This window comes from Pelophylax lessonae, assembly GCF_965119305.1.
Source record: "Pelophylax lessonae genome assembly, chromosome: 5".
In the NCBI taxonomy this organism is placed as follows: Eukaryota; Metazoa; Chordata; class Amphibia; order Anura; family Ranidae; genus Pelophylax; species Pelophylax lessonae.
Window position 1 is genome coordinate 518,562,893 of NC_138772.1, and position 27,118 is coordinate 518,590,010.

The following is a 27,118-nucleotide window of genomic DNA, read 5'->3' on the forward strand; positions in this document are numbered from 1 at the left end:
TCCATGGGTCACGCTTTAATCACTCACACCACCCACCAATCCTCATATAACCTATCACAGAAGATGTACATACAGTATATAGAATTATTTTTATTAAAAAAATAAAATAGTCCGTTCTGAGAGTATAAAATGTTAAAAATAATCCCTCTTTGTTCGATTTCCACATCAGGCAACAATGTAAACTATTTTTGTAAAATATGGATTCACGGCTCCAAGTCTCGGTGCATGAGTGTTCTTGTCTTGATATCACCACTTGTGTCTAGAAGTAAAACCTCTTCTGTTCATTTTTTTTTTCTTGCATCGATCGCTAGACAGTACAATACAGTGCTCATTTCTTTTCTTCTGTGTAAAAAATGCTCCTCATTCTGGAAAACAAAGGAGGATAAAGAATAAGCTCTGTCCTAAAAAAAAAAAAAAGAAGCTGTTAATACTATTTCATTTTTTTTGTTGAGAAAAAAAAAAAAAAACAATTCCCGATACACCCAGAAAGGAATTACAATTACTTTATGATTTGTTTGATCACTGCATCCCTTCATAAACTCATTTTTGAATTGGGAGGGTCATACTTTAATTAATGTATTCATCTGAGCAGTCTCACTATTACTTGTGAAGGGTCTCATTAATCCAGGCCATGGTACAGCTGGTCTATTCAGATGGACTTCTTTAGTAATGCCAAAGATGTTCAATCATCATCCAAGTGGCTTTCTTAGTTAAATTAAATCTTAACATCATACTCCAGAATTTATTCCCATTCAAGCAACTCAGTCACCTAATTACCATGGTACTATCGTTAAAAAATCAGAAGCTGTGCATGTCACAGAAATTGGACAGGTGTAAGGTTTACCAGTTTACATACTGCACCTAAAAAGTAGTGGAGCTAATGTGCAGCTTAACTTATAGCAGCTGCCTTTCTTTTGGGGCCAGCATGCCTACTGACTTAGTACTTGGATGGCGCAATTCACAGGATGCTCCCAAACAACTGTCTAAAAGGATGAGTGCATGTGCTGTATCATGTGGCCTCAAGATGTGGAAGAGATGTAAGGCAGGGATTCTATGCTGATGCGACCAGGCTTTCTGGGTCAGGACCGGCAAATAGCTGGCAGAGGCATTGTCTGTTATCCAAGCGAGGGTCAAGGGTAAGGGTCGCCAGTAGAGTGGTCCATATCCAGGCAAGAGGTCAGGGCAAGCAGCAATCAAGACAGTAATGCAAGTCCAGGCATGAGGTCAAAGCAGGCTGCAGCCATGGATGTAAGGGCAGGTAAGGGCAGTCATGGAGGTAAGGGCAGGTAAGGGCAGTCATGGAGGTAAGGGCAGATAAGGGCAGTCATGGAGGAAAAGGGTTGGTTGTAAGGTAAGGGTTGGTTGAGCACAGTTGATTGCTGATGTTTTTTAGGCAAGGGTTGGTAACAGGAGCTATCAGGGACAAGACAAGGCACAAGGTACAGGAGCCGGTAGCTTCAGCTTATAAAAAGCCCAGAGCCCTGGGCTTGTGATGTTCAAATAGGGCACTGGGGGAAACCATAGGGGTGTCACTGTGATAGATAGATAGATAGATAGATAGATAGATAGATAGATAGATAGATAGATAGATAGATAGATAGATAGATAGATAGATAGATAGATAGATAGATAGATAGATAGATAGATAGATAGATAGATAGATAGATAGATAGATAGATAGATAGATAGATAGATAGATAGATAGATAGATAGATAGATAGATAGATAGATAGATAGATAGATAGATAGATAGATAGATAGATAGATATTGCTTCACACTAATGTAGATGAACTCAAGGCGCCCAATAAATGATTGCAATCTAATTAATGACCATGTACACTGTACTGGATAATGAACTGACTCATTTCCTGGCCCATAAAAAGAAAACACATTGCAATCTGCCAGCTACAGCAAACGATAACATTTCTGTGTTCCAGGGGTAAAGTCTGCCTTTCATATCAGCATTTCTGTTTTACTGTTGATTATATTCTGGGAAAAGGTCTGATTGAGCTCCGTTCCCTAGCTATTACAATAATGCAATAATGTACCTGTTACCTCTACAAATATTCTTGCTAAAAGCGATTTTGTAAATTGAACCAAGGTAGCCTATACATTAGCTATGATGTAGATATTGGATATCGGAGCAGCCTTTCTCAACCAGGGTTCTGTGAAACCTTAAGGTTCCTCCAGAAGATGTTGGGGTTTCTTGAGCAATGAGCAAATTTTGACTCTCAGGTAAGCAACCACTGAAAGCATTGATCTTTTAAGCTATCTCTGAAGAGGGGAGGGGGGGGGAGCATTCTTACCATTGACCATAAATGTAAGGAGCATTCTTACCATTGACCATAAATGTAAGGAGCATTCGTCCCAATGTCTAATAATGTAAGGGGCATTCTTTCCAATGTCCACAAATGTAAGGAGAATACTTACCAGTGACCATCCCACAAGTGTACAGTACAGTAACTTTTGCCTCGTTTCCACTGAGTGGTACGGTACGGTTCGGTTCAGTACGGTACGGTTCGGAACGATACACATTGCGTTTCCACTGCCAATAGTACCCTTTCATGATAGGCGTGGTGTAGCAGGAAAGCTGTGATAGACGATTCTCTGTCAACCAATCAAAGTTCTGCAAAGTGTAGCTCCACCCTGTTGGTACGGTTTGGTACGGTACTAATGTGCTTGGTACCCCAACGAAAGGGTACCAAAAAGTGGTACGGTGCGGTTCGGAATTAGGGTACCATTCATAATGGAAACGGCATAAATAGCGTACCGTACCGAACCGTACCAGAAAGCTCAGTGGAAACGAGCCATTTGTAGCATGGGCTCCCTGAGCATACCTCGGTGTTAAAATGGTTGAGAAAGGCTGTATTGGGTCAAACCAGTGCCAACACTAAAGTGAAAGTGACACCAAACTTTACCTGGCGGTGAATCAAGCACTATCATTTAAAACACATGGACCTAAAATGTGTACATAGATTTATTTGTTCACAAGAAGAGAGACATGCAGACTCCCTCTCAATGGTGGGTGACAACAGGTTTGGCTATTCATGACCATGGTTAAACCTGGTGAATATTGACTGTGCAGACTTGTGCTGACCTGCCAGGGAACTAGAGAAATGATTGATTGTTCGAAATCCACACATGCCAATGTGGCTTTGAAACAATCACACCTTACATATACAGTATCTAACAAAAGTGAGTACACCCTTCACATTTTTGTAAATATTTTATTATATCTTTTCATGTGACAACACTGAAGAAATTACACTTTGCTACAATGTAAAGTAGTGAGTGTACAGCTTGTATAACAGTGTAAATTTGCTGTCCCCTCAAAATAACTCAACACACAGTCATTAATGTCTAAACCGCTGGCAACAAAAGTGAGTACACCTCCAATAAAGAGGTGGGCCCAGTCAGCCATTTTGCCTCCATGGTGTCATGTGACTCGTTAGTGTTACAAGGTCTCAGGTGTGAATGGGGAGCAGGTGTGTTCAATTTGGTGTTATCGCTCTCACTCTCTCATACTGGTCACTGGAAGATCAACATGGCACCTCATGGCAAAGAGGATCTGAGGATCTCTGAGGATCTGAAAAAAATAATTGTTGCTCTACATAAAGATAACCTAGGCTATAGGAAGTTTGCCAAGACCCTGAAACTGCAGCACCGTGGCAAGACCATACAGCGGTTTAACAGGACAGGTTCCACTCAGAACAGGCCTTGGTATAGTCGACCAAAGAAGTTGAGTGCATGTGCTTAGCATCATATCCAGAGGTTGTCTTTGGGAAATAGACATATGAGTGCTGCCAGCATTGCTGCAGAGGTTTAAAGGGTGGGGGGGTCAGCCTGTCAGTGCTCAGACCATACGCCGCACACTGCATCAAATTGGTCTGCATGGCTGTCATCCCAGAAGGAAGCCTCTTCTAAAAATGATGCACAAGAAAGCCCGCAAACAGTTTGCTGAAGACAAGCAGACAAAGGACATGAATTACTGGAACCATGTCCTGGGGTCTGATGAGACCAAAATAAACCTATTTGGTTCAGATGGTGTCAAGCGTGTGTGGCAGCAACCAGGTAAGGAGTACAAAGACAAGTGTGTCTTGCCTCAAGTATGGTGGGTGGGAGTGTCATGGTCTGGGGCTGCATTAATGCTACGGTTCATTAAGGGAAGCAGGAATGCCAACATGTACTGTGACATATTGAAGCAGAGCATGATCCCCTCTCTTCGGAGACTGGGCCACAGGGCAGTATTCCAACATTATAATGACCCCAAACACACCTCCAAGACAACCACTGCCTTGCTTAAGAAGCTGAGGATAAAGGTGATAGACCTAAACCCTATTGAGCATCTGTGGGGGATCCTCAAACAGAAGGTGGAGGAGCGCAAGGTATCTAACATCCACCAGCTCCGTGATGTCGTCATGGAGGAGTGGAAAAGGACTCCAGTGACAACCTGTGAAGCTCTGGTGAACTCCATGCCCAAGAGGGTTATAGCAGTGCTTGAAAATAATGGTGGTCAAACAAAATATTGACAATTTGGGCCCAATTTGGACATCTTCACTTAGGGGTGTACTCACATTTGTTGCCAGTGGTTTAGACATTAATGGTTGTGTGTTGAGTTATTTTGAGGGGACAGCAAATTTACACTGTTATACAAGCTGTACACTCACTACTTTACATTGTAGCAAAGTGTCATTTCTTCAGTGTTGTCACATGAAAAGATATAATAAAATATTTACAAAAATGTGAGGGGTGTACTTACTTTTGTGGGATGCTGTATATACTTATATAAATAATTATCTGCCTAGAGCCTGCATGAGCACATACACACATCTGAGAAGGTCTAAACCTAGCCTACCCTCTAGATGACAATGTTCATCCTTATAAAAAGAGGTGCATTAGGGCTCCATACACATTAGCACACCTTTACATTCTCTGAACCAAAGTTGCATCAAAAGTCACACCAAAATAGTGCAGGCAACTTTTCAAAATTGCTGTGACTTTAAAGTGTAAGTCCAGGCAAAACGTAACTAATGCTAAACCTGCTTTCTGCCACATTCTAAACCTAATCTATCTAAACCTGTAAAGAAAAAAATCGCTGTACTTACCTATTCTGCAGCCGATCTGGTCTGGTTTTCAGCAGGGGAAGCTGTGTGCAGGAGAGGACCGACAACGGCTGTGAAGTGCTTGAGAAGTGACGTCACCCATAGACTTACTATGAGGCTTCCATTGTCGGCTGCCACTCCTGCACCCGCCTCCACACCGAACCTGCCGCTGAAAGCGGATGCTGGGACTGGGCTGGATCGGCTGCAGAATAGGTAAGTACAGTAATTTTTGCTTTACAGGGTTAGATAGCTTAGGTTTAGAATGTGTCAGAGAGCAGGTTTAGCGTTAGTTAGGTTTTGCCTGAAGGTGCCATTGAAAAGAATGGGTTGCTGCCTGTCATGTGACTTTGATGTCCAAAGTCGCATGACAAGTCACATAAGTGTGAATAGAGTCTAAAGTGTACATGGTTATTCCCTCCATGGCTGAAGACAAAATAGATTTTCAAAGCAACGAAAGTGTGCTAGGCAGCATAACTGCCAAGGGGAGCTGACTTTTTAGCAGTTAATCAATACTGGTTAGCAATATTCACCTTCAATGCAGATATTTCCCCCACAGTACTTTTTTTCTACCTCTAGATGTCCTCAGTCTGATGGCCATCATCATTCAGCCCATTTCCTTTGAGCCCAGGTATCCTTGTCAGTACATTAACTAATTGGCTATATGTGCTGCTTCTACCTCTCACACACCAGCCCTGCTGTATTTTGGACTGCAAGAGGCTGATGCCAGGTGAAACTCAGGTACTTACACTGCTTTTATTTAAAACCTACATTTAATGATGTATTATTGAATACAGAGCCACATTAATTTGTGTCTTTTATACCTACATAGAGTTCAGCTTTAAAGTTACTTCCCCAAAAGCTACACAAATAAACTTCAGAGAGGTTTTCTGTAGTCACTTTTTACTTTTAATTTGCAAAGTAGATCTAAACGCTAACTGGATCACATTTAGTTTGCTAAAGCACTGTGTATCAAAGAATTGCTCGCTGAAAGTTTTAGAAAATACTACTTATCACCTTTTTGCATCCTTTTTCCCATCTCATTGCCGCTGATCTCCTGCAGCCTCTTTCTCTCTACATGCACTCGCTCCAGCTTCAGCTGCACATCATTGCACTGCACTGGCTTCCTGATACTGACAACATTGGTGTGTGCACAGGGTGTGCCTGGGCATACCCTAATTACCCCGTGTCCATTAGCATTATCGCACTGTGTGCAGTCGGCAGGGCTGCTGATAAGTCAGTGTAGCCTGCCCTCCTCTACCGGGCCCATGCCCCGTCAGTTCAAAAAGGGGAGTCCTGGCACCTACAAAGCAGGAGCAATGTGTTGGCATAGGCACTTGTAGTCCCCTCCAGGGACGCGTGTGGCAGGGTGACAACACAGAAGTACAGTTAGGAGACAGTTGTCATCCCTTGAAGGGAAACTGCAGTCAAAAATGATTTTTTCCTATTAATAGTATGTTAAATATCTTTATCTTTGATATTATTCATTTTCTGGCTAGCTGCTTGTGTATCTTAGAAAGTCTTATCTAAACTGGACAATCAGCTTCTTCCTGTTCTTCATCGACAACGCTATCTCCCTTTATCTGAATTTGCTAAGCTGTCTTTCACTTCCTGAAAAGGTTGTCGGTCTTTCTTAGACAGGCATGCCTAGACCTGCCCAGCCCCACCCCCATCCCTCCTATCCTTCACAGAACATGATCTCCTCCTGTCTTCATAGCCTTGTTTAGTCCAACAGCTTCTCCTGAGAGAGAGAGGGGGGGGGGGGGGAGAAAGAGAGAGAGAGAGAGAGAGAGAGAGGGGGGAGGGAGAAGAGAGAGGGAGAGAGAGAGAGAGGGGGGAGGGAGAAGAGAGAGGGAGAGGGCGAGAGAGAGATAGATAGATAGATAGATAGATAGATAGATAGATAGATAGATAGATAGATAGATAGATAGAGATAGAGAGAGAGAGAAGGAGACAGAGAGACAGATAGAAGGGGAGTGAGAGAGAGGGAGACAGAGAGAGAGGGGGAGAGAGAGAGGGAGAGAGAGGGGGGGGGGCGGTCACGTGACCATCGCAATATATGAAAGAAATAAGGTACAAAGGAACATTTTTAAAAGTTTAAAAGGATACAGATCAATTTCTATTGCTCATTACATGTGGGTAATGAGTTTTAGGCTCCCTTTCTACTAGTGCAACTTGTCATGCGACTTTGGACACATAAAGACAAGTCACGGCTCATTGATTTCAATGGCCCCCATTCCCATCTATGCCACTTTAAAAATCAGCGACTTTGAAAAGGTGCTTGCATTACTTTGATGCAACTTTGATCCAGAGAGTATAAAGTTCTCTAAATCGCACAACTTAGAAGTCGCACTAGTGGAAACATAGCCACTAGGCTAGAATGCAACTTTGGAGTTTGACTTTGAATGCAGCTTTGATCCAACTTTACACTCTCTGGATTAAAGTTGCATTTAAGCAGTGCAGGTACCTTTTCAAGGTCTGATTTTCAAAGTTGCATAGATAGGAACGGGTGCCATTGATTAGTCGCACTAGTGGAAACGTAGACTTAGTGTGGTTGCCTGTACTATGATGATTGTACACTGTGAGCTGAGACCCCAGAGCACTTCCAGCTATACTGTACGCTATGCCCCCGTGTGTTCTGTGTGGATGGATCTTTTTTATTTCTTCATTTTCTCATAATTTAGGATATACAATGAATCCTTGCTGATAAGAGAAAAGTGGGTGGGAACCTATGATCAGCTCCTCCCATCCTGTATATGCCCACTGGCTACACAGGAACAGTGCCCCTTCCTGAAAGGGACATCACTAGCTTTCAGTAAGCACACCCACTTGTTGCTCTTGGACTCAGCAGGAAGAGGGATTGAAGTCATGGGACAGCACTGAATACTGCAAAATAAAGGTAGAAAAACTGGGATTTTTTCATTTTGACACATAAGGCTGAACTCTGCTTACATTCATGATTGCAGGGGAGAATTTAAGGTATTAGACTGGACTTCCGCTTTAACAGAAATTGACCAAACAAGGACCTTTACGACAGAATATCCAAGTATTCTTTTAACAACTTGCCGATCGTGCACTGTAGCTTTACTGCTACAGTGCGAGCCGACTGCACAGAATCACGTATATATATATATATACACACAGTAGGGCTGCGCATCTTCACTTACCTCACAATTCCATACGATTACGATTATTAGGATCCCCTTTAGTGCAGGGTCGCCATAGATCCCCCTTTAGAGCAGGCCAGCATCCCCATAGATCCCCCCTTTAGTAGAGCAGGTCCCCCCATAGATCCCCTTTAGTAGAGCAGGTCCCCTCATAGATCCCCCTGATGATAGTTGTAGTACCGTAGGCCCTGGTAAGGAGGAATGCTGGGCTCTGTAGTCCCCCTAGTTGTAGTATAGCAGGCTCTGGTAAGGAGGAATGCTGGGCTCTGTAGTCCCCCCTAGTTGTATTATAACAGGCTCTGTTAAGGAGGAATGCTGGGCTCTGTACAGAGCTACAGGGCCCAGCATTCCTCCTTACCAGGGCCTTCTGTACTACAACTAGGGGGACTACAGAGCCCAGCATTCCTCCTTACCAGGGCCTACTGTACTACAACTAGGGGGACTACAGAGCCCAGCATTCCTCCTTACCAGGGCCTACTGTACTACAACTAGGGGCACTACAGAGCCCAGCATTCCTCCTTGCCAGGGCCTGTTATACTACAACTAGGGGGACTACAGAGTCTGTAGTAGTCCTTCAGTCTGTACCACAAACCAGTGCCCAAACCCGACCATGGCAGATAAAGAAAGCAGATAATAAGATTGAGGAAAGCAGGGTTAGCACAGGCCTTTATCAATCGTAAAATCCCAAAACAGTGCCAATATGCAGTGTTTCAGTAAATGTCATGTGTAGAGTGCCTTGAAAAAGTATTCATACCCCTTGAAATTTTCCACATTTTGTCATGTTAAATCAAAAATATAAATGTATTTTATTGGGATTTTATGTGATAGACCAACACAAAGTGGCACATAATTGTGAAGTGGAAGGAAAATGATAAATTGTTTTCAAAATTTTTTACAAATAAATACAGTAAAACCTTGGATTGCGAGCATAATTTGTTCCGGAAGCATGCTTGTAATCCAAAGCACTCTTATATCAAAGCGAATTTCCCCATAAGAAATAATGGAAACTCAGATGATTCGTTCCACAACCATTTATTCATAAATCCTTCAGTTTATAGTCCATATAAAAAGATTATAGCATTGCGATAGGTTATATAACCATAAAATGTCCATCCACAAATAGCCGCTTCCACAAGGGGATTAGAAGCAAAATCCAGTAGGAGCTACAGAGTATCAAAGAGAAGAAAGGCGCCTCTAAGTGTAGCAATATGGTTCCATTTAATGAAGGTACAACATTTAGCAACTCACATGGTTGATGAATAAAACAGGCACATCTAAGTATGCAGGCATCCGGGGTAAAGCTGTCCACATGGACTATCTTCTGCACCGCCGGCTGCCAGTCTGTAATCCTGACCGGGAAGACCACCCTGCAGTAAAGGGATCTGAAAGCGAGGGGCAGCATGGAAGGGATGACGTAGATGGCGGTGAGGAGGATGGTCTATGTGGACAGCTTTAGCCTGGATGCCTGCATCCTTAGATGTGCCTGTTCCAATCATCAACCATGTGAGTTGCTAAATGTTGAACCTTCATTAAATTTAACCATATTGCTACACTTAGAGGCGCCTCTCTTCTATTTTATACTCAGCTGTGACTTGAGGCTACTTGTATATCAAGACATCGCTTGTAAACCAAGTCAAAATTTATTTGAAAATTTTGCTTGTCTTGCAAAGCGCTCTTAAACCAAGGTTTTACTGTATGTGAAAAGTGTGGTGTGCATTTGTATTCACCCCCCTGAGTCATTACTTTGTAGAACCGCCTTTCGCTGCAATTACATCTGCAAGTCCTTTTGGAGATGTCTTTACCAGCTTTGCACATCTATAGAGTGACATTTTTGCCCATTCTTCTTTGCAAAATAGGTCAAGCTCTGTCAGATTGGATGGAGAACGTCTGTGAACATCAATTTTCAAGTCTTGCCACAGATTCCCAATTGGATTTAGGTCCGGACTTTGTATGGGCCATTCTAGCACAAGGATATGCTTTGATGTAAACAATTCCATTGCAGCTCTGGCTGTATGTTTAGGGTCATTGTCCTGCTGGAAGGTGAACCTTTTTTCTTCTAAGATTGCCCTGTATTTGGCTCCATCCATCTTCCCATCAACCCTGACCAGCTTCCCTGTCCCTGCTGAAGAAAAGCATCCCCACAACATGATACTGCCACCACCAGGTTTCACGGTGGGGATGGTGTGTTCAGGGTGAGGATGGTGTGTTCAGGGTGATGTGCAGTGTTAAGCCCCGTACACATGTACCGATTGTCGGCCGTAAATATTCGGTCGACGACCGATCGGCCGATTGTAGGCTTGTTAGTATGATGCTTCCGACAGCCGACAGCGCATTTTCGGCCGAACAGAATCTGTCGTGCAGGCATTAAAATTTTTGTTGGCCAACACCAGAACGGCCGATTGTTCGCCAGTCAGTACAGAATTCGGCCGACAGACAGCAGATTAGCAAGACTGGGCATGCTCAGAAAAGAAAAAAGACAAGGAAAGTTAACCATCACATGACATCACTTCTGCAGTCGGCTGTTGTTGACCGACAAAATTTGTGTGCAGTCTTTTGCACGACAGCCCTGGACAAAAGACGGCCGATTGTTCGGCCGACGATCGGTGCGTGTGTACGGGGCTTTAGTTCTTCACCACACAAAGAGTTTTGCTTTTAGGCCAAAAAGTTCAATTGTGGTCTCATCTGAACAGAGCTCCTTCTTCCACATGTTTGCTGTGTCCCCCACATGGCTTCTCAAAGACTGCAAATGGGACTTCTGATGGCTTTATTTCAACAATGGCTTTCTTCTTGCCACTTTTCCATAAAGGGCAGATTTGTGGAGTGACGACTAATAGTTGTCCTGGGGACAGATTCTCCCACCTGAGCTGTGGATTTCTGCATCTCCTCCAGAGTTTCCATGGGCCTCTCGGCTGCTTCTCTGATGAATGCTCCCTTTGCCCAGCCTGTCAGTTTAGGTGGACGGCCATGTCTTGGTAGGTTTGCAGTTGTGCCATACTCTTTCCATTTTCGGATGATGGATTGAACAGCGCTCCGTGAGATGTTCAAAGCTTGGGATATATTTTAAAAATTAACCCTGCTTTTAACGTTTCCACAACTTTATCCCTGACCTGTCTAGTGTGTTCATTGGCATTCATGATACTGTTTGTTCACTAAGGTTCTCTAAAAAACCTCTGAAGGCTTCACAGAACAGCTGCATTTAAACTGAGATTAACCACTACCCATCCGCGCTACAGCCTATATACGGCTGCAGCGCGGACTTGAATTTTCGGGAGGCCGTTTTTAAACGGCCTCCCAGTGACACGCCCCCAGCGCGCTCCCGCGAGCGCGCTGCGGGGAAAATCTGTGTCGGCCGTGTCCCTTGGACACGGCCGATCACAGATCGTGGTGAATGGCCAATCACAGCGGCCATTCACCACGTGATCGGGCCGTCCAATGAGCGATGATCTCATATGTAAACATATGAGATCATCTCTCATCGCCGGCGCTCCTTCCTCACACGGAGCCTGCAGTGTGAGGAAGGAGGGGGAGCCTCACAGCGCCGGGGACACAGGAGAATGTAATCAGGGCACCGATCACCAGTGCCCTGATTACACAAGGTAAAAACACACACACAGTGCCCCCCCATCAGTGCCCACAGTGCCCGCCATCAGTGCCCCCCATCAATGCCCACAATCAGTGCCCATAGTGCTGCTAGTCAGTGCCCATCAGTGCCTGCTCATCTAGGCACTGATGAGCACTGACTGGCAGCACTATGGGCACTGAGTGTGGGCACTGATGGTGCTGCCCATCAGTGCCGCTCATCACTGCCACCCGTCAGTGTCCAGTGCCATCCGCCAGTGCCCATCAGTGCCGCCTATCAGTGCCCATCAGTGCCGCCCGTCAGTGCCGCCTCTCAGTGCCCAGCAGTGCCACCTGTCAGTGCCCAGCAGTGCCACCTCTCAGTGCCCAGCAGTGCCGCCTATCAGTGCCCAGCAGTGCCGCCTATCAGTGCTCATCAGTGCCGACTCTCAGTGCCCCCTATCAGTGCCGCCTATCAGTGCTCATCAGTGCGGCATATTAGTACCTCATCATCAGTGCCCATAAGTGCCACCTCATCAGTGCCCATCAGTGCAGCCTATCAGTGCCCATCAGTGCCGCCTCATCAGCGCACATCAGTGAAGGAGAAAAATTTATCAAAATTTACTCGCAGAAAATAAGAAAAACTTTTTTTTTTTTCAAAATTTTTTGTCTTTATTATTTTTTTTTGTAAAAAATAAAAAACCCAGAGGTGATTACATACCACCAAAAGAAAGCTCTATTTGTGTGAAAAAAATGATAAAAATTTCAAATGGGTACAGTGTAGCATGACCGCGCAATTGTCATTCAAAGTGTGACAGCGCTGAAAGCTGAAAATTGGCCTGGATGGGAAGGGTGTTTAAGTGCACAGAAGGCAAGTAGTTAAATTACACACAGGTGGACTCTATTTACTAATTGACTTCTGAAGGCAATTGGTGCCACTAGATTTTAGTTAGGGGCATTATCATAAAGGGGGAAGAATACAAATGCATGCCACACTTTTCAGATATTTATTTGTAAAAATGTTTGAAAACCATTTATCATTTTCCTTCCACTTCACTATTATATGCCACTTTGTGTTGGTCTATCACATAAAATCCCAATAAAATACATTTACATTTTTGGTGTAACCTGACATAATGTGGAAAATTTCATGGAGTATGAATACTTTTTCAAGGCACTGTATATGCAGACTTACTAATAATTAAAGACAAGCTCTGCGATCATTGAGAATTGAAAGTAGAAAGGTTGGCAATGTGACATTGCATGATCTAGAGCAGTGGTTCTCAACCAGGGTTCCTCCAGAGGTTGCTAGGGGTTCCTTAAGCAATGGGCAATTTCTGGCTTTCTGCCTCTCAGATAAGTTGCCCTGACACCCAGTGCTGTATTTTGGCCTAGGCCGACAAGGCCCAGGCCTAGGGCGGCACTTTGCAGGGGGGCAGCAAAAAAGCCGCCCTCCCTCCATCTGAGACTCTATTGGCCACTGGTTGCTAGAGCCACCTCTCTCTCTCTTTCACCTCCTCTCACACTTTCCCCTCTCTCTCTCTCTCTCTCTCTCACCCCCTCCTCTCTCTCTCACTCACTCACTCACCCCCCCTCTCTCTCTCACTCTCACCCCCTCTCACTCTCTCTCTCTCATCCTCTCTCTCTCTTTCTCACCCCCCTCTCTCTCAACCCTTCCTCACTCATCCCCCCCCTCTCTCTCTCTCACCCCCTCTCACTCTCAACCCCCCCTCTCTCTCTCTCACCCCCTCTCATCCTCTCTCTCTCTCTTTCTCACCCCCCTCTCTCTCAACCCTTCCTCACTCATCCCCCCCTCTCTCTCTCTCACCCCCTCTCACTCTCAACCCCCCCTCTCTCTCTCACCCCCTCTCACTCTCTCTCTCTCATCCTCTCTCTCTCTCTCTTTCTCACCCCCCTCTCTCTCAACCCTTCCTCACTCATCCCCCCTCTCTCTCTCATCCCCCCTCTTTCTCAACCCCCTCTCTCTCTCCCAACCTCTCTCTCTCCCCCTCTCATCCCCTCTCTCTCTCACCCCCCTCTCTATCCCCCTCTCATCCCCCCTCTCTATCTCCCTCCCTCCCTCACTCACCCCCCCTTCTCTCTCATCCCCCCTCTCTCTCCCTCTCTCACCCACCCCCCCTCTCTCTCTCCCACCCCTCTCACCTCCCCCTCGTGATATCTCAGGGGTTCATGTTGGGACTTGTAATCCTTCAATTGTGGAGGGAGTCACATCCGTTAAAAAAGGAGTGGGGCAAATTTACATAGGAGGGGGGAAGGGCGGCGCCCAATTTTAGTCTTGCCTAGTGCAGCACAAAACCAAAATACACCTCTGCTGACACCATTGAGCTATCTGGGAGAAGGTAATTCTTCCCAATGTCCACGAGTGTAAGGAGCATTCATCCCACTGACCATCATGAGTTGTAAATATAGTCATTTTTAGCAGGGGTTCCCTGAGACCTGAAAATTATTTTAAGGGTTCCTCTGTGTTGAAAAGGTTGAGAAAGGCTGGTCTAGACAGAAAGAAAAAACACTATAACGAGTAAAAAAAAAGAAAGAAAAGACATTGGTAGGACAATAAATTCATGACTAAATAAATAGGCCTGCCTGCCGCTATTTATAAAACACCAAAAAGACTTCCAGCTGACAATGAATTTTCTTTTTTTTGTAGACTATTGAGGGAAAAGAGTTAAAATTTATTAGAGACGTCCAAATATACCCAAACCATTTTGGCCCATCCTGCATTCTGCCTTCTGGAGACACTCACCATATATTCACAATGTCATATCTCTTGTATGGCTAATAATATCCACTATCACACGAGGTTCCGAATCATCGCCATACTGTCTTTCTGATGGATAGTTTGTTCCCAGGCGGTTTTCTCTAAAGGTGAGATAGTAAGAACAAGAGATTATTGCACACATCTGTGTATTTCGAGAAGGAACACAGGGGCATACTACAGAGGGGAGACCAACAGTGGGGCCAACTGATTTTTGGGATATCTTGAATATAGATATTTTTTGATAGGTATATGTATATACATATATAGTATATGGAGAATTTGTCTAAATTATTGGTGAATACAAATTTACAAAAGGGAGGGGTCAAATGAGTTAGGAGGGGAGCATTTAACTTGCCAATTAAAAGGTTTTATCTATTTATCAGCACTCCTGGATCTTTATATCAAGAATAGTAAAACAGATAATTGTTTAGGAAAGGCTGTGCTCACAATCCTACCAACAACATATTCATTATTTTTCAAATAAATCTTTAAACAAGCCTGGGGTGTTCTATAATGGTCATTCATGTGGTCCTACCGCAGGGTCAAGATACCTATGTTCTCAATAAAGCAGATCAAATATTTTGCAATTGTATTGCACAGAGCGGCCCTGAACCTCCTCTTTTATGGTCCCCTGCTGCGCTGTTCACTCTTCTTCTTCAAGCTACTTGCTAAGAGGGCTACTTGCATAGTTGCCAACATTTGAAAAAAAATTCCAGGGACACTTTGCAGCACAGATATCAATTACTTACCACACCCACTCCACATAATTAATCTCCGGCTACTTCTAATCAGATTATAGGGTCTATTACAGTGTTAATTTCGTCGACTAAAACCGACTAAAACGTTTTCGTCGACTAAATTAACAAAATTTTAGTCGACTAAAATACGACTAAAACTAAAACAATTCAGATGACTAAAATACGACTAAAACTAAAATGGCATTTTAGTCAAAAGACTATAACTAAAACTAAATCGAAATTTGCTGCCAAAATTGGTGCATGCTCAAAGCTTAATACCATAAATAATAACATATTCGATTTTTCACTCCAGGACCAGCAGTAGTATATAATGAGTTTGGAAATTGTAGAGAAATGCTTAAATAATGCATTACAAATTACATTTGAACTACACCCATTCGATTATAGATGACTAAAATTAGTTTTAGTGGACTAAAATTTAGGACGTTTTAGACGACTAAAATGTACTGGAGTTTTAGTCGACTAAATACGACTAAAACTAAAACACTTGCAGAAGACTAAAATGGGACTAAAACTAAAATGCCATTTTAGTCCTAAGACTAAGACTAAAACTAAATTGAAATTTGCTGCCAAAATTAACACTGGTCTACTCAATATAGAGTATTAAAAAGGGAATTTCAAACTTAAAGCCAAGAGTTGGAATAATTCTCCCATTCAGCTGCAATACTTCTGCGTAACATTTACGAGCAGCCCGATTAACGGGCGCTTCCAGGGACAATGTAAATTACCCGGGACAGGCTCCTATTTGCCAGGACTGTCCCGGGAAAAACGGGACAGTTGGCAAGTATGTACTTGCTATGAGCCTGACTGTGTCCATAGACACACACAGCATGGCTTGGCCCCATCCCCTGCTCCCTCCTCATAGGATTTGATTGAAAACAGGAGCCAATGGCTCCAGCTACTGCCTCTGTGTGAAAGGGCGAGAGAGCAGGGCTCCTGCAGACGAGCCCAGCACTGCATTGAAAGAGGAGCCAGGTGAGCCAGGTAAGTATTTAAAGTGTTACTAAATCCAGGACCCGGCATTTGCTATATCTGGTATTCCACAGTACACAGAACATGGAAATGCAATCGTTTTTATTAAATTTCCACTGCTAAATCAGCATCAGCAGTTATAGCAGTCTTGTGACTTCTATCAGTGTCTGATTAAAGCTTGTAGGAGGAGTTTTCATTCTCCCCTGATAGTCCTATGAGGCTGCAGGACCCCGGACCCTCTGTCTGGACAATGCTGATTGGCCCTGTGCTGATCACATGCAGTCTCCCAAAAAACAACAACTTGTCTCGCAATACACACCAAACGGAGTATGTGTAGCTTGCCCCAAAGGCTCTGTTCTATCAGGAGATGGTTTGGGGACTGTGGAAGAAGGAGAGGATCAAAGAAGACAGGATCAAACAGACTTTTTACACAATGCGCAAGATTTACACAATGCACGGGGTGCTCATCTTAAAGGATAAGTTCATCTTTCGTAATATGTTACCTTTTACACCCACATTCAGGGTGTAACCTGTAACGAGTTACAAATAGGCCAGCCCCCGCACTTCCTCCATCCCTAAACTGACAGCTAACGAGGATCTTCCCACCCTCCTAATCGTTGTCACAATTTTATAAAAAAAAGTGGCCGAGGAAGGCTCCGCCCGACCGGCTGCGTCACTCATTCACATTGGTCTATGAACGGAAAAGAACAAGATCTGACCTTTGCGGCTGTCGGCTTGTAGTTTTCGATGAACTACCACAACGCTGTGGAGCACTGTGATAGTTCATTCTCTCTTCCTATCAGATTGCATCTTCTTGCCTGTATGGGATGTACGGGCACACAGATACATTGACTGATCTGAAGGGGACCTGCATGGTACCAGCGATCTGCTGATTGCTGGTGCAATGCTTTACAGGCTCCAAAAAAAAAAGATAAATGCACATTTTTTTAACTGCAAAAAAATTTGCATTTATTATTTTTTTTCTAAAAAGTGATCTTATTCTTTAATGCAGAGAATGCAAGGTAAAACATGTTATGCCTTTACAACTATTTTAAGACCATAGAGCAAATGATACAGACAAAAATCACCAAAACTTTAGTGTATATAAAGATAGATTCAGTTTAACACTCACCTCTCTACTGGTGCACTGTCACTGTACTCCGTGCTTCTGTCCTCCCAGGCCAACACAGATGACGACCCTGACAGAGACATTTGGAGAACACAATAGATTTTCAGTATTTACTATAAGAACTCCCCAAATTAACTTCAAACTCTCATTCCCAATGCATGGCTGATTACTTTAGTCAATATGAAAATACTTATTTTCAAATAGACATTCTGACAAATTCAACGACAGCTTTTTGCCTTTGCTACAGCTTACAGCCCCCAAAACAACTTAATTCTATCTACTGTCTGTGTAAGCTTTGTGTCATGTACCTTGGTTGAAGGACGAGTTGATGAGCGGGGTTCCCTTGCGGCTCCATTCAAATTACCCCTGAATGTGATGACAGAGGCACAAAGCTCATAGAAGCACGGGTGTCCATAGCTACAGAGCAGGTGACTGCCACGGGCAAAGACGTAGTCAAGATGGGCCAAGGTCATACAGCGTAAAGCAGTAGCATTGACGAGGAGCAGGCTGAGCAAGGTCCAGTAGCCGGCCGAGGTCAGTAGCAGGGAATTTGGCAGAGAAAAGTCAAGCAACAGACCGAGGTCAATACCAGGGAAGTAGACAGAGGATGGTCAGAGGCAAGCCGAGGTTGGTATCCAGAATTGACAGAGCAAGGTCAGAAACAAGCAATGGGAGGTAAATCAGCAAAGCAGAAATCAGAGATGTATAGTAACTAAGTAGAACTACTTCACTTCTGTATTTAAGTACCGAAAGGCGGTATCTGTACTTTCCTAGAGTAGAATTTTTTTCTCCTACTTCCACTTTTACTTCACTACATTTTTTCGATGATTTCAATACTTCTACTCCAATATTTTTTTTTCGTGCTGCATAGTTACTCGTTACAATTATAAAAATTACCACTGCCAGAACAGTAGATGACAGGTTTCATGAAGTTCAAAAAAATGTGTATAATGTCATGTGTAAATCAGCGCATACGAAAATAAATGCTACTGTATGTATAAATAAAATTGTCTACATATCTGCTGTTAAGGGAAAAGAGAACCTCCCCAACCAAGGAGAGTCACAAGCGTACATAGACCTTTTTTCTGCTAAGAGGCTGATTTTGCTTTTTTCACTGGAAGTTGAGAGCACAGGTTTTGCAGTTTTTTTTTCACTGGAAGAGTCTATTTGGATATTATTTTGCACTTACCTTCATCCGCCGGGTAAGGGGGAAATCTACAAGGTGCTGGGAGTCTGCACCTATTATTTAGAATAGCACCTGTTTGATTCCTGCCCCTTTGAAAATATATTCATCTTGTTTTGTCACATATATATGGCATTATATATATGGACTTTTTATTGACTTTGATTTCATACACTCTTCCTTTATTTCATTATCGGAATATATTGTTGTATATCACATTGGTTTATATATGATTTTGCGTACCAATAAGCTGTGGAGAAAAAAAAAAACATGCAGGGAAGAGAAGAAGGGATGCTTTAAAGGGGAAAGGGAGGGACATACTTTATCTGTTTTTGTTTACAAAAAGTTACAGCCAAAGGAATTGTGATTGTCTTTTAGATTAATCATTTGAAATAATAAAAAACAATATGATGTTCAAACTTTTGAATTCTTTCTTTAATAACTACATAACACAGTACTTGTACTTTTACTTTCAGTACTTGAGTAGCAAAATTAAGAAAAAAACATCTTGCAATACTTAAGTACAAAAAATGTTGAATACTTTAGTACTTCTACTCAAGTCACTTTTTGATCGAGCACTTCCACTTCTACTCAAGTCACTTTTTGATCGAGCACTTGTACTTTTACTCAAGTATGGGTTTCGAGTACTTTATACAAGTCTGGCAGAAATACAGGAACACGGGTCACAGGAAAGCTGAAGAACATCCAGCGATTAGCACACATCAAGATCTCCTTTAAATAGGCAACTTGGTGCCAATGCGTGTGGGTGCACAGAAATGAGCCTACGTGTCAGTATGCACTGGATATTAGCCAAAGCTCATCTGTGTGCTGGTACAAGTGCACAAGCATTAGCTGCACGGGAATGAGCATTATCAATGCAAAACCAGCATTAGCTGCAGGAGAATGAGCACTAGTTGTATTAGCTTCCTGACGCTCTGTGTTGGTCTATGTTGGAGCTTACACAAAGTAAAGTGGAACTTGTGATAGTTGCAATTTCACAGGCTCTGTACTCTGCTTCTTTGCATCCTGCACCCTGTTCCTGCTTCCAATAGCTGGTTCCTGTATCCTATGCTTTATTTTCTGTGTTCAAGGTTTCTGTTGTCCTGTATTACAGCACTGTGGTACTCAGATGTCTGACCCTACATAGCCTATTTCTTGATTACTCTATTACCTGCTGCCTTCTCAGACCTGAGCCTGTCACTGGGCTACTCTCTGTATCCTGCCTGCCCTAACTGTAGCCTGTCTCTGGATAGCTCTAATGCCTGCCTTCTGCCTTGGCCCTTAGCCTGTCTCTGAAATATTCTCTGTCTGCAACCTGCCCTGACTTCAGCCTGTTCCTGGATTGCGCCAATGTTCGCAGCCATCACTGACCTTAGCCCTTCTTTGGATTATACATTACTGTCTGCCACCCGCCCTGACCCCTGTCTATCCCTGTTGTATTACAGGCCTGATAGACCTAAAGACCACAGGTACTCTTGTTATACCTTTGGTCAGCCACTTGGCCAGTGTATTAAGCGCATTGTGGGGGCTGCTCTTGGTAAAACTACACTCACCAGCTGTAGTTGTGGACCATTGGTACTGGGTGAGCATTACATCATTATCACAAGTCAAGTATATTGATTGGGGAGGTAGGGGGTAGCGTTTGGATGCAGCACAAGCCAGACCCCGAGAGTGGTGCAATCCTGTATGCTGTGACTGCCTATTCAAAAAATTCTGTTATATGGGAATCTAGACGATAGGTAATATATTTTTGTTCACCTGCCTAGATTTGAAGACTTAGATCCTGAGAAGTTTTATTAGTTTCTGCAACTGCTGCAAAACCTTTCATCCAGCAGTCTTCCTTCACAACCTGGTCACTTCATAAAGAGTATTTCTTTCTAGAAGGAGATTTGTTTGTCTGGATGGATGATGTTCTGGATTATCACATCTATGTAAAGATCCTGTACAAGGCCTTCCTCATTTTCTTTTGGGGATCTTTGCCTCTTTTCATGTTCTGAAGCAGTGTACTTCCTGTTCAGAGACGTCACCCCAGGTTAAACCTGTTTCTAATGTGATCTTACTGTTCCAGTCTCCCACAGCAACAACTCATTTTAGCAATTCCTTTAAATCGAACCCATTAGATCTTCAATGCCATTCATCTGTACACTTCTTTGAGGATGACTGTTGATGACTGAACTGGCTGTTGTAAGGATGAAGCAGAACATAATAGTTCTTGGTACCCCAAGTTGCGGGCAAGAGGATCCTGAAGACTGGACTGACTGTTTTGAGGATAATGGAGAATCAAATTCTTTTTCAGCCCCCCCAGCTTCTGTGTCCATGTCTAGAGCCAAGTATCGATCTTATGATTCAGAGACTATTGTGATCCCCAAAAGATTGATATCCAAGCCAAGTATCTCAGTCTCAAATACTAAAACATTTTGGAAAAACAGGTCTGAGAAACAGTTTAAACCTAAGGGCAAAAAAAAAGACAATTTCCCTGTGAAGTGTGATTCCTGTACAAGATTTGTCCCCACTTAGGTCTTCCTCTTTACTGAACCAGACCTAGCGACATCTGACATATGTCTCAAGTCTGTTCCTGGGGCCACCTGCTTTAAATCTGCCTAAAAAATCCAGATCCAGACTGGTCTTCTACACTCTTCTGTGATCCTGACAGTGCCAAGGTCTCTCTCCTGAGACCTTGTCAGTACCACAGTCTTTTGAGACTTTGTCAGTGCCACACTCTCTTGGGACCTTGTTAGTACCACGCTCTCTTGATACCTTGTCAGTACCACGCTCTCTTGAAACCTTGTCAGTACCACGCTCTCTTGAGACCTTGTAGGTACCACGCTCTCTTGAGACCTTGTAGGTACCAGGCTCTCTTGAGACCTTGTCAGTACCACGCTCTCTTGAGACCTTGTCAGTACCACGCTCTCCCACGATTTTGTCAGTACCACTCTCTTCTGAGACTTTGCCAGTGCCATGGTCTCCTGAGACTTTGCCAGAGCCAGGCTCTCCTCAGACCTTGTCAGTACCACGCTCTCTTGAAACCTTGTCAGTACCACGCTCTCTTGAGACCTTGTAGGTACCACGCTCTCTTGAGACCTTGTAGGTACCAGGCTCTCTTGAGACCTTGTCAGTACCACGCTCTCTTGAGACCTTGTCAGTACCACGCTCTCCCACGATTTTGTCAGTACCACTCTCTTCTGAGACTTTGCCAGTGCCATGGTCTCCTGAGACTTTGCCAGAGCCAGGCTCTCCTCAGACCTTGTCAGTACCACGCTCTCTTGAAACCTTGTCAGTACCACGCTATCTTGAGACCTTGTCAGTACCACGCTCTCTTGAGAAGTTGTAGGTACCAGGCTCTATTGAGACCTTGTCAGTACCACGCTCTCTTGAGACCTTGTCAGTACCACGCTCTCCCACGATTTTGTCAGTACCACTGTCTCCTGAGACTTTGCCAGTGCTATGGTCCTCTGAGACTTTGCCAGAGCCATGCTCTCCTCAGACATTGTCAGTGCCACACTCTCCCAAAACCCTGTTAGCTCTGACTCCCTTTGAGGAACACCACATGACAGACCTTTTGCAATTTAGAACCTTTGAATCTAACGTTTGATTCTATACTGTCTTTTTTTCCCTATGTCTGAAGCCTCCTGGTTTAGGTATAGTTAGTTACCCAGTCCCATTCCTTTAACAATGCAATTGTTTGGGCAAACTTTCTGATGCTGAGAGATCCACTCTAGTGCCTATTCTGTCTCTGTGTGCCCTGGTGGTACTCCCCAGTAGAAACAAATACCAAAAAGCAAAAAACAAAAATAAAACACAGGTAACAATCATTATCCTTCTAGCCCAAAATGTTTTGGCTGAAGTTGAGAAAACACAGCAATGCATAGGCAAAACAGCCCTTGACCCTTTTTTGGGAATGGTAGAGAAAATGCGAAGGCGCCTGGCCCTTTTTTGAAGATGTTAAAAAACCTGCTGCCTTTTTAATTGTTGAATAACAATAAATAGATAGATAAATGGTAAAAAGGCGCTGGTAATCTTGAGTGGAAATTATAAATATTTGAAAGTGTGTGGTCTAAAAGAAAACTTTTTCTAAAACTTCAAATAATTAGGTACAAATATCAATGGTGCAAACATATACAATATATATATAAAACTCATTAATATATAAAGTGCAAGTGCCGTACAACAATTTGTGCAAAGATAAAGTGCTTACATGTGTAACCACGCATAAATTAATTATCATGAATTCTTGTACCAAAAAAATAGGTAAATGATATCCCAAAAAAATCATAAACAAATATTGCGACCACTAGTGTAGTGTTTTAAGTGATTAAAGTGCTGTATGGGTAATTAATAGTCCAAGTCAATTCATGCAGAGAAACAAACTGAATATATTAATTGCTTTCAATCTTGAGTGCTCCAGGTGATTGGGTGGTGTCTGCTAAACCCGGAAGTAGTGAGTAGAAGCATTGGAACACAGGCTGGGACGCAAGTCGACTGCCGCACGCTAACAGGGGGGAAGGAGACTCAAGAGAGGTACTGCAGATCCTCGTAGAGCTTTGTTCCCTGATACCCGCAGCAACCAATGCAAATTGCCCAGTGCCAGGAGGGCACAACTAAATGTAAGGAGCCAATCACTGTAATTATTATGCACTTTTATTAAACCAAACAGTATTACACTATTTTTGGCGGTCTTATGTGTCTTTCTTTATGTGGGCTCTATCCGTATGAGTAACACATAAGGAAAAATAGGAGAAAAAGGAGCAGGATATTCTATAAAGAAAGAGGAGTCGGTAAGGTCTGATCCACCTATATAAAGGGATCGCAGGCGTTGGGGGTCTTTGAGACCTGCTTCAATCTGGTAAGAAGCAAAGAGGGACACACCCCATCACCTGGAGCACTCAAGATCCAAGCAATTAATATATTCAGTTTGTTTCCCTGCATGAATTGACTTGGACTATTAATTAACCCATACAGCACTTTAATCACTTAAAACACTACACTAGTGGTCACAATATTTGTTTATGATTTTTGGGATATCATTTACCTATTTTTTTTGGTACAAGAATTCATGATAATTAATTTATGCGTGGTTGCACATGTAAGCACTTTATCTTTGCACAAATTGTTGTACGGCACTTGCACTTTATATATTAATGAGTTTTATATATATTGTATATGTTTGCACCATTGATATTTGTACCTAATTATGTGAAGTTTTAGAAAAAGTTTTTTTAGACCACACACTTTCAAATATTTATAATTTCCACTCAAGATTACCAGCGCCTTTTTACCACTTATCTACCTTTTTTGGGAATGTACAGTGTAGTAGTGCACTGCCATGTGTTGTGCTGAGCTACGGTTCAGGAAAATTGCTTTAGTGCATTGGGGTGTCATTTAACATAAAAAGGCTCCATTATGCACTAACATATTACTCCAATGTAATAGTGTGATCCAAAAATAAATGTTTAGTTGTAAACCATAGATTTGATCCAACTGATACAAACATAGCCTAAAAGATCAGTTTATCGACTGCTAAATACTTTAAAAATAATAAAATAAATTTGACAAAAATCAAAATAGTATTCCTTTATCATATGAGGTAGGGATTATTGTAATCTTTTTTTTTTTAAATACATAAAACATTTTTGCAATTTGAAATAATCAGTTCAGTGCCATCTTCCCCTACTTAGCAGCATTCTGTTAGAACCAAAATGACAGGTGCTCTTTAATATCCTCGGCGCGTTTAAACATGTAATTAAATGGCTTTAAAAGTTACTTGTCTGTTTTTATGACATTGATGTTTTTACATCAGACTAGAAAGGCTCAATATAAATTCTTTATTCTCTTAGATCTCAGTGACGTTTGACACAATTGATTTCCTGCATTTTAGCCAGTCATCTTTGATTTCATGCTGTTGTGTTAGGACGGATTGCTTCCTTTCTTAAAAAAGCTTTAAAGTTGGATTAGCACAATCTCTGTAGCTCACAGCAATAAAACTGCTCCAACTTCTGGTGTTGCCCTAAGTTTATTCTTTATATTGTTTCCTTTTAACTATAATGAAATACATTCTATTGTGCTGTTTCCATACCAGTGAAATACTCTTCTCTTTCCACTTACTATGAATCTGGATGCTGTTTAGTGATTAACAACCCTTGGTTCATTCATAAAAACTGAGAGCTGTTGAATGTCTGAGCCCTTATCGGAAACCAGTTGTGCCATGCTGGGCAGGGTGTTAGGGGAGGTACTGCCACATATAACTCTTCAATTCCAAGAATATCTCTGACAGCAACTCAGTCTCACTTAACAATCAAAGCACTTCAGCATGTTGATTTCAGGTAAGGGTCCTGACATTAAACAGCCTTTCTAAGTCTCCCAGGTAGTATGCAGTCACAGAGCAGGACTTGGGATTTTCTATGACCTCTTGGCTTCAGCTCTGCTAACTGAACAGCTCAGAGGTAATAGGCTTTTCTCACCTCCCTGGTTCATTCATAAAAACTGAGAGCTGTTGAAGGTCTGAGCCATTATCGGAAACCAGATGTGCCATGTTGGGCAGGGTGTTAGGGGAGGTACTGCCACAGATAACTCTTCAATTCCAAGAATAACTCTGACAGCAACTCAGTCTCACCAAACAATCAAAGTACTTCAGCATGTTGATTTCAGGTAAGGGTCCTGACATTAAACAGCCCTGGGCTCTATTGTGGAGGTAAATTAGCTTAGGGCTATGAATAAGTGCAAAACTATCTGCCGTGCAGCCTTTCTAAGTCTCCCAGGTAGTGTGCAGTCACAGTGCAGGACTTGGGATTTTCTATGACCTCTTGGCTTCAGCTCTGCTAACTGAACAGCTCAGAGGTAATAGGCTTTTCACACCTCTCTCTTAGTATGCAGGGGTTTGGGTAAGCTGCATTCAGGTGAGCTGTGGACCAGGAGTTTAGGGGTGCTGTTGAGCTGTGGGCAAGGAGTTCAGGGATGAGTGGTGGAGAAAGGGGTGCACACACAAGATGTGGACAAGGGGAGCTGTGAACAAGGAGTGCAGCGGGGGGCTGCGTCTAATGCTGGGGTTGCAGAGATGAGTTGTGCCTAGTGGAGGGGTGCTGCTGGGGAAAAAATCGGATAAGATACACTATATTACCAAAAGTGTTGGGACTCCTGACTGCACACACATGAACGTTAATGGCATCCCAGTCTTAGTCCGTAGGGTTCAATATGGAGTTGGCCCACCCTTTGCAGCTATAACAGCTTCAACTCTTCTGGGAAGGCTGTCCACAAGGTTTAGGAGTGTGTCTATGGGAATGTTTGACCATTCTTCCAGAAGGGCATTTGTGAGGTCAGGCACTGATGTGGACGACAAGGCCTGGCTTGCAGTCTCTGCTCTAATTCATCCCAAAGGTGAACCTGAGGTCAAGTTCCTCCACCCAAAACTATCTCATCCATGTCTTTATGGACCTTGCTTTGTGCAATGGTCCAAATCATTTGGTGGAGGGGGAGATTACGTTGTGGGGTTGTTTTTTAGGGATTGGGCCAAAAAAAAGAATCTGTGGGGTATTGTCAAGAAGAAGATGAGAGACAACAGACCCAACAATGCAGATGAGCTGAAGGCTGCTATTAAAGCAAAGCAAATGGCACATCCGTGTCTTTATGGACCTTGCTTTGTGAACTCATCCAGATGATTTGGTGATGGGGGGATTATGGCGTGGGGTTGTTTTTTTGGGGTTGGGCATGGCTCCATAGTTCCAGTGAGGGGAACTCTTAAGGCGTCAGCACACCAAGACATTTTGGACAATGTCATGCTCCCAACTTTGTGGGAACCATTTGGGGATGGCCTCTTCCTGTTCCATCATGACTGGGCACCAGAGCCCAAACAAGGTCCATAAAGACATGGATGATCAGGTTTGGGGTGGAGGAACTTGACTGGCCTACACAGAGTCCTGACCTCAACCTGATAGAACACCTTTGGGAGGAATTAGAGCGGAAACTGTAAGCCAGGCCTTCTGGACCCAACATCAGTGCCTGACCTCACAAATGCGCTTCTGGAAAAATGGTCAAACATTCCAATAGACACACTCCTAAACCTTATGGACAGCCTTCCCAGAAGAGTTGAAGCTGTTATAGCTGCAAAGGGTGGGCCAACTCAATATTGAAACCCTACAGACTAAAGCCCCGTACACACGATCAGATTATAAAACGATCTGTCGTCCGTTTTTTGTTGCATGCTAGTCTCATGTCGAAAGTGAAGAGGTTATTTTCATACGAAATTTCCCGTACGACAGAATTCTACTTCAGAAGTGATGTCATGTGTGGAAATGATTTGTAAGTGTTCTTTCGTTTCTGAGCATGCCTAGTCTTGCTCTTAAGATTTTTTTCAGACGAAAACTATACTAATTAAGTGAAAATTGGACGTTGTGTTGACGTACGATAAAAATTTTATAGCCTGCACATCCAGTTTTTGTCATCTGAAAATCCGTAATCGGCTGTCGAAAGCACTATACT

General features: G+C 43.1%; 1 protein-coding gene across 1 annotated transcript in view; it reads right to left on the reverse strand.

Moving 5' to 3' along the window:
- Positions 1-284: 284 nt before the first annotated feature.
- The window catches only part of LOC309555380 (uncharacterized protein), a 274,470-nt gene continuing 247,636 nt past the window's right edge, over positions 285-27,118 (reverse strand). The window contains exons 20-22 of the mRNA XM_082257368.1: positions 17,467-17,533; positions 14,590-14,705; positions 285-365 (exon numbers count right to left, since the gene is read on the reverse strand). Coding sequence (XP_082113494.1) covers positions 14,597-14,705; positions 17,467-17,533 — 176 coding nt within the window. The 3' untranslated portion in view covers positions 285-365; positions 14,590-14,596. The remainder of the gene's footprint in view (positions 366-14,589; positions 14,706-17,466; positions 17,534-27,118) is intronic.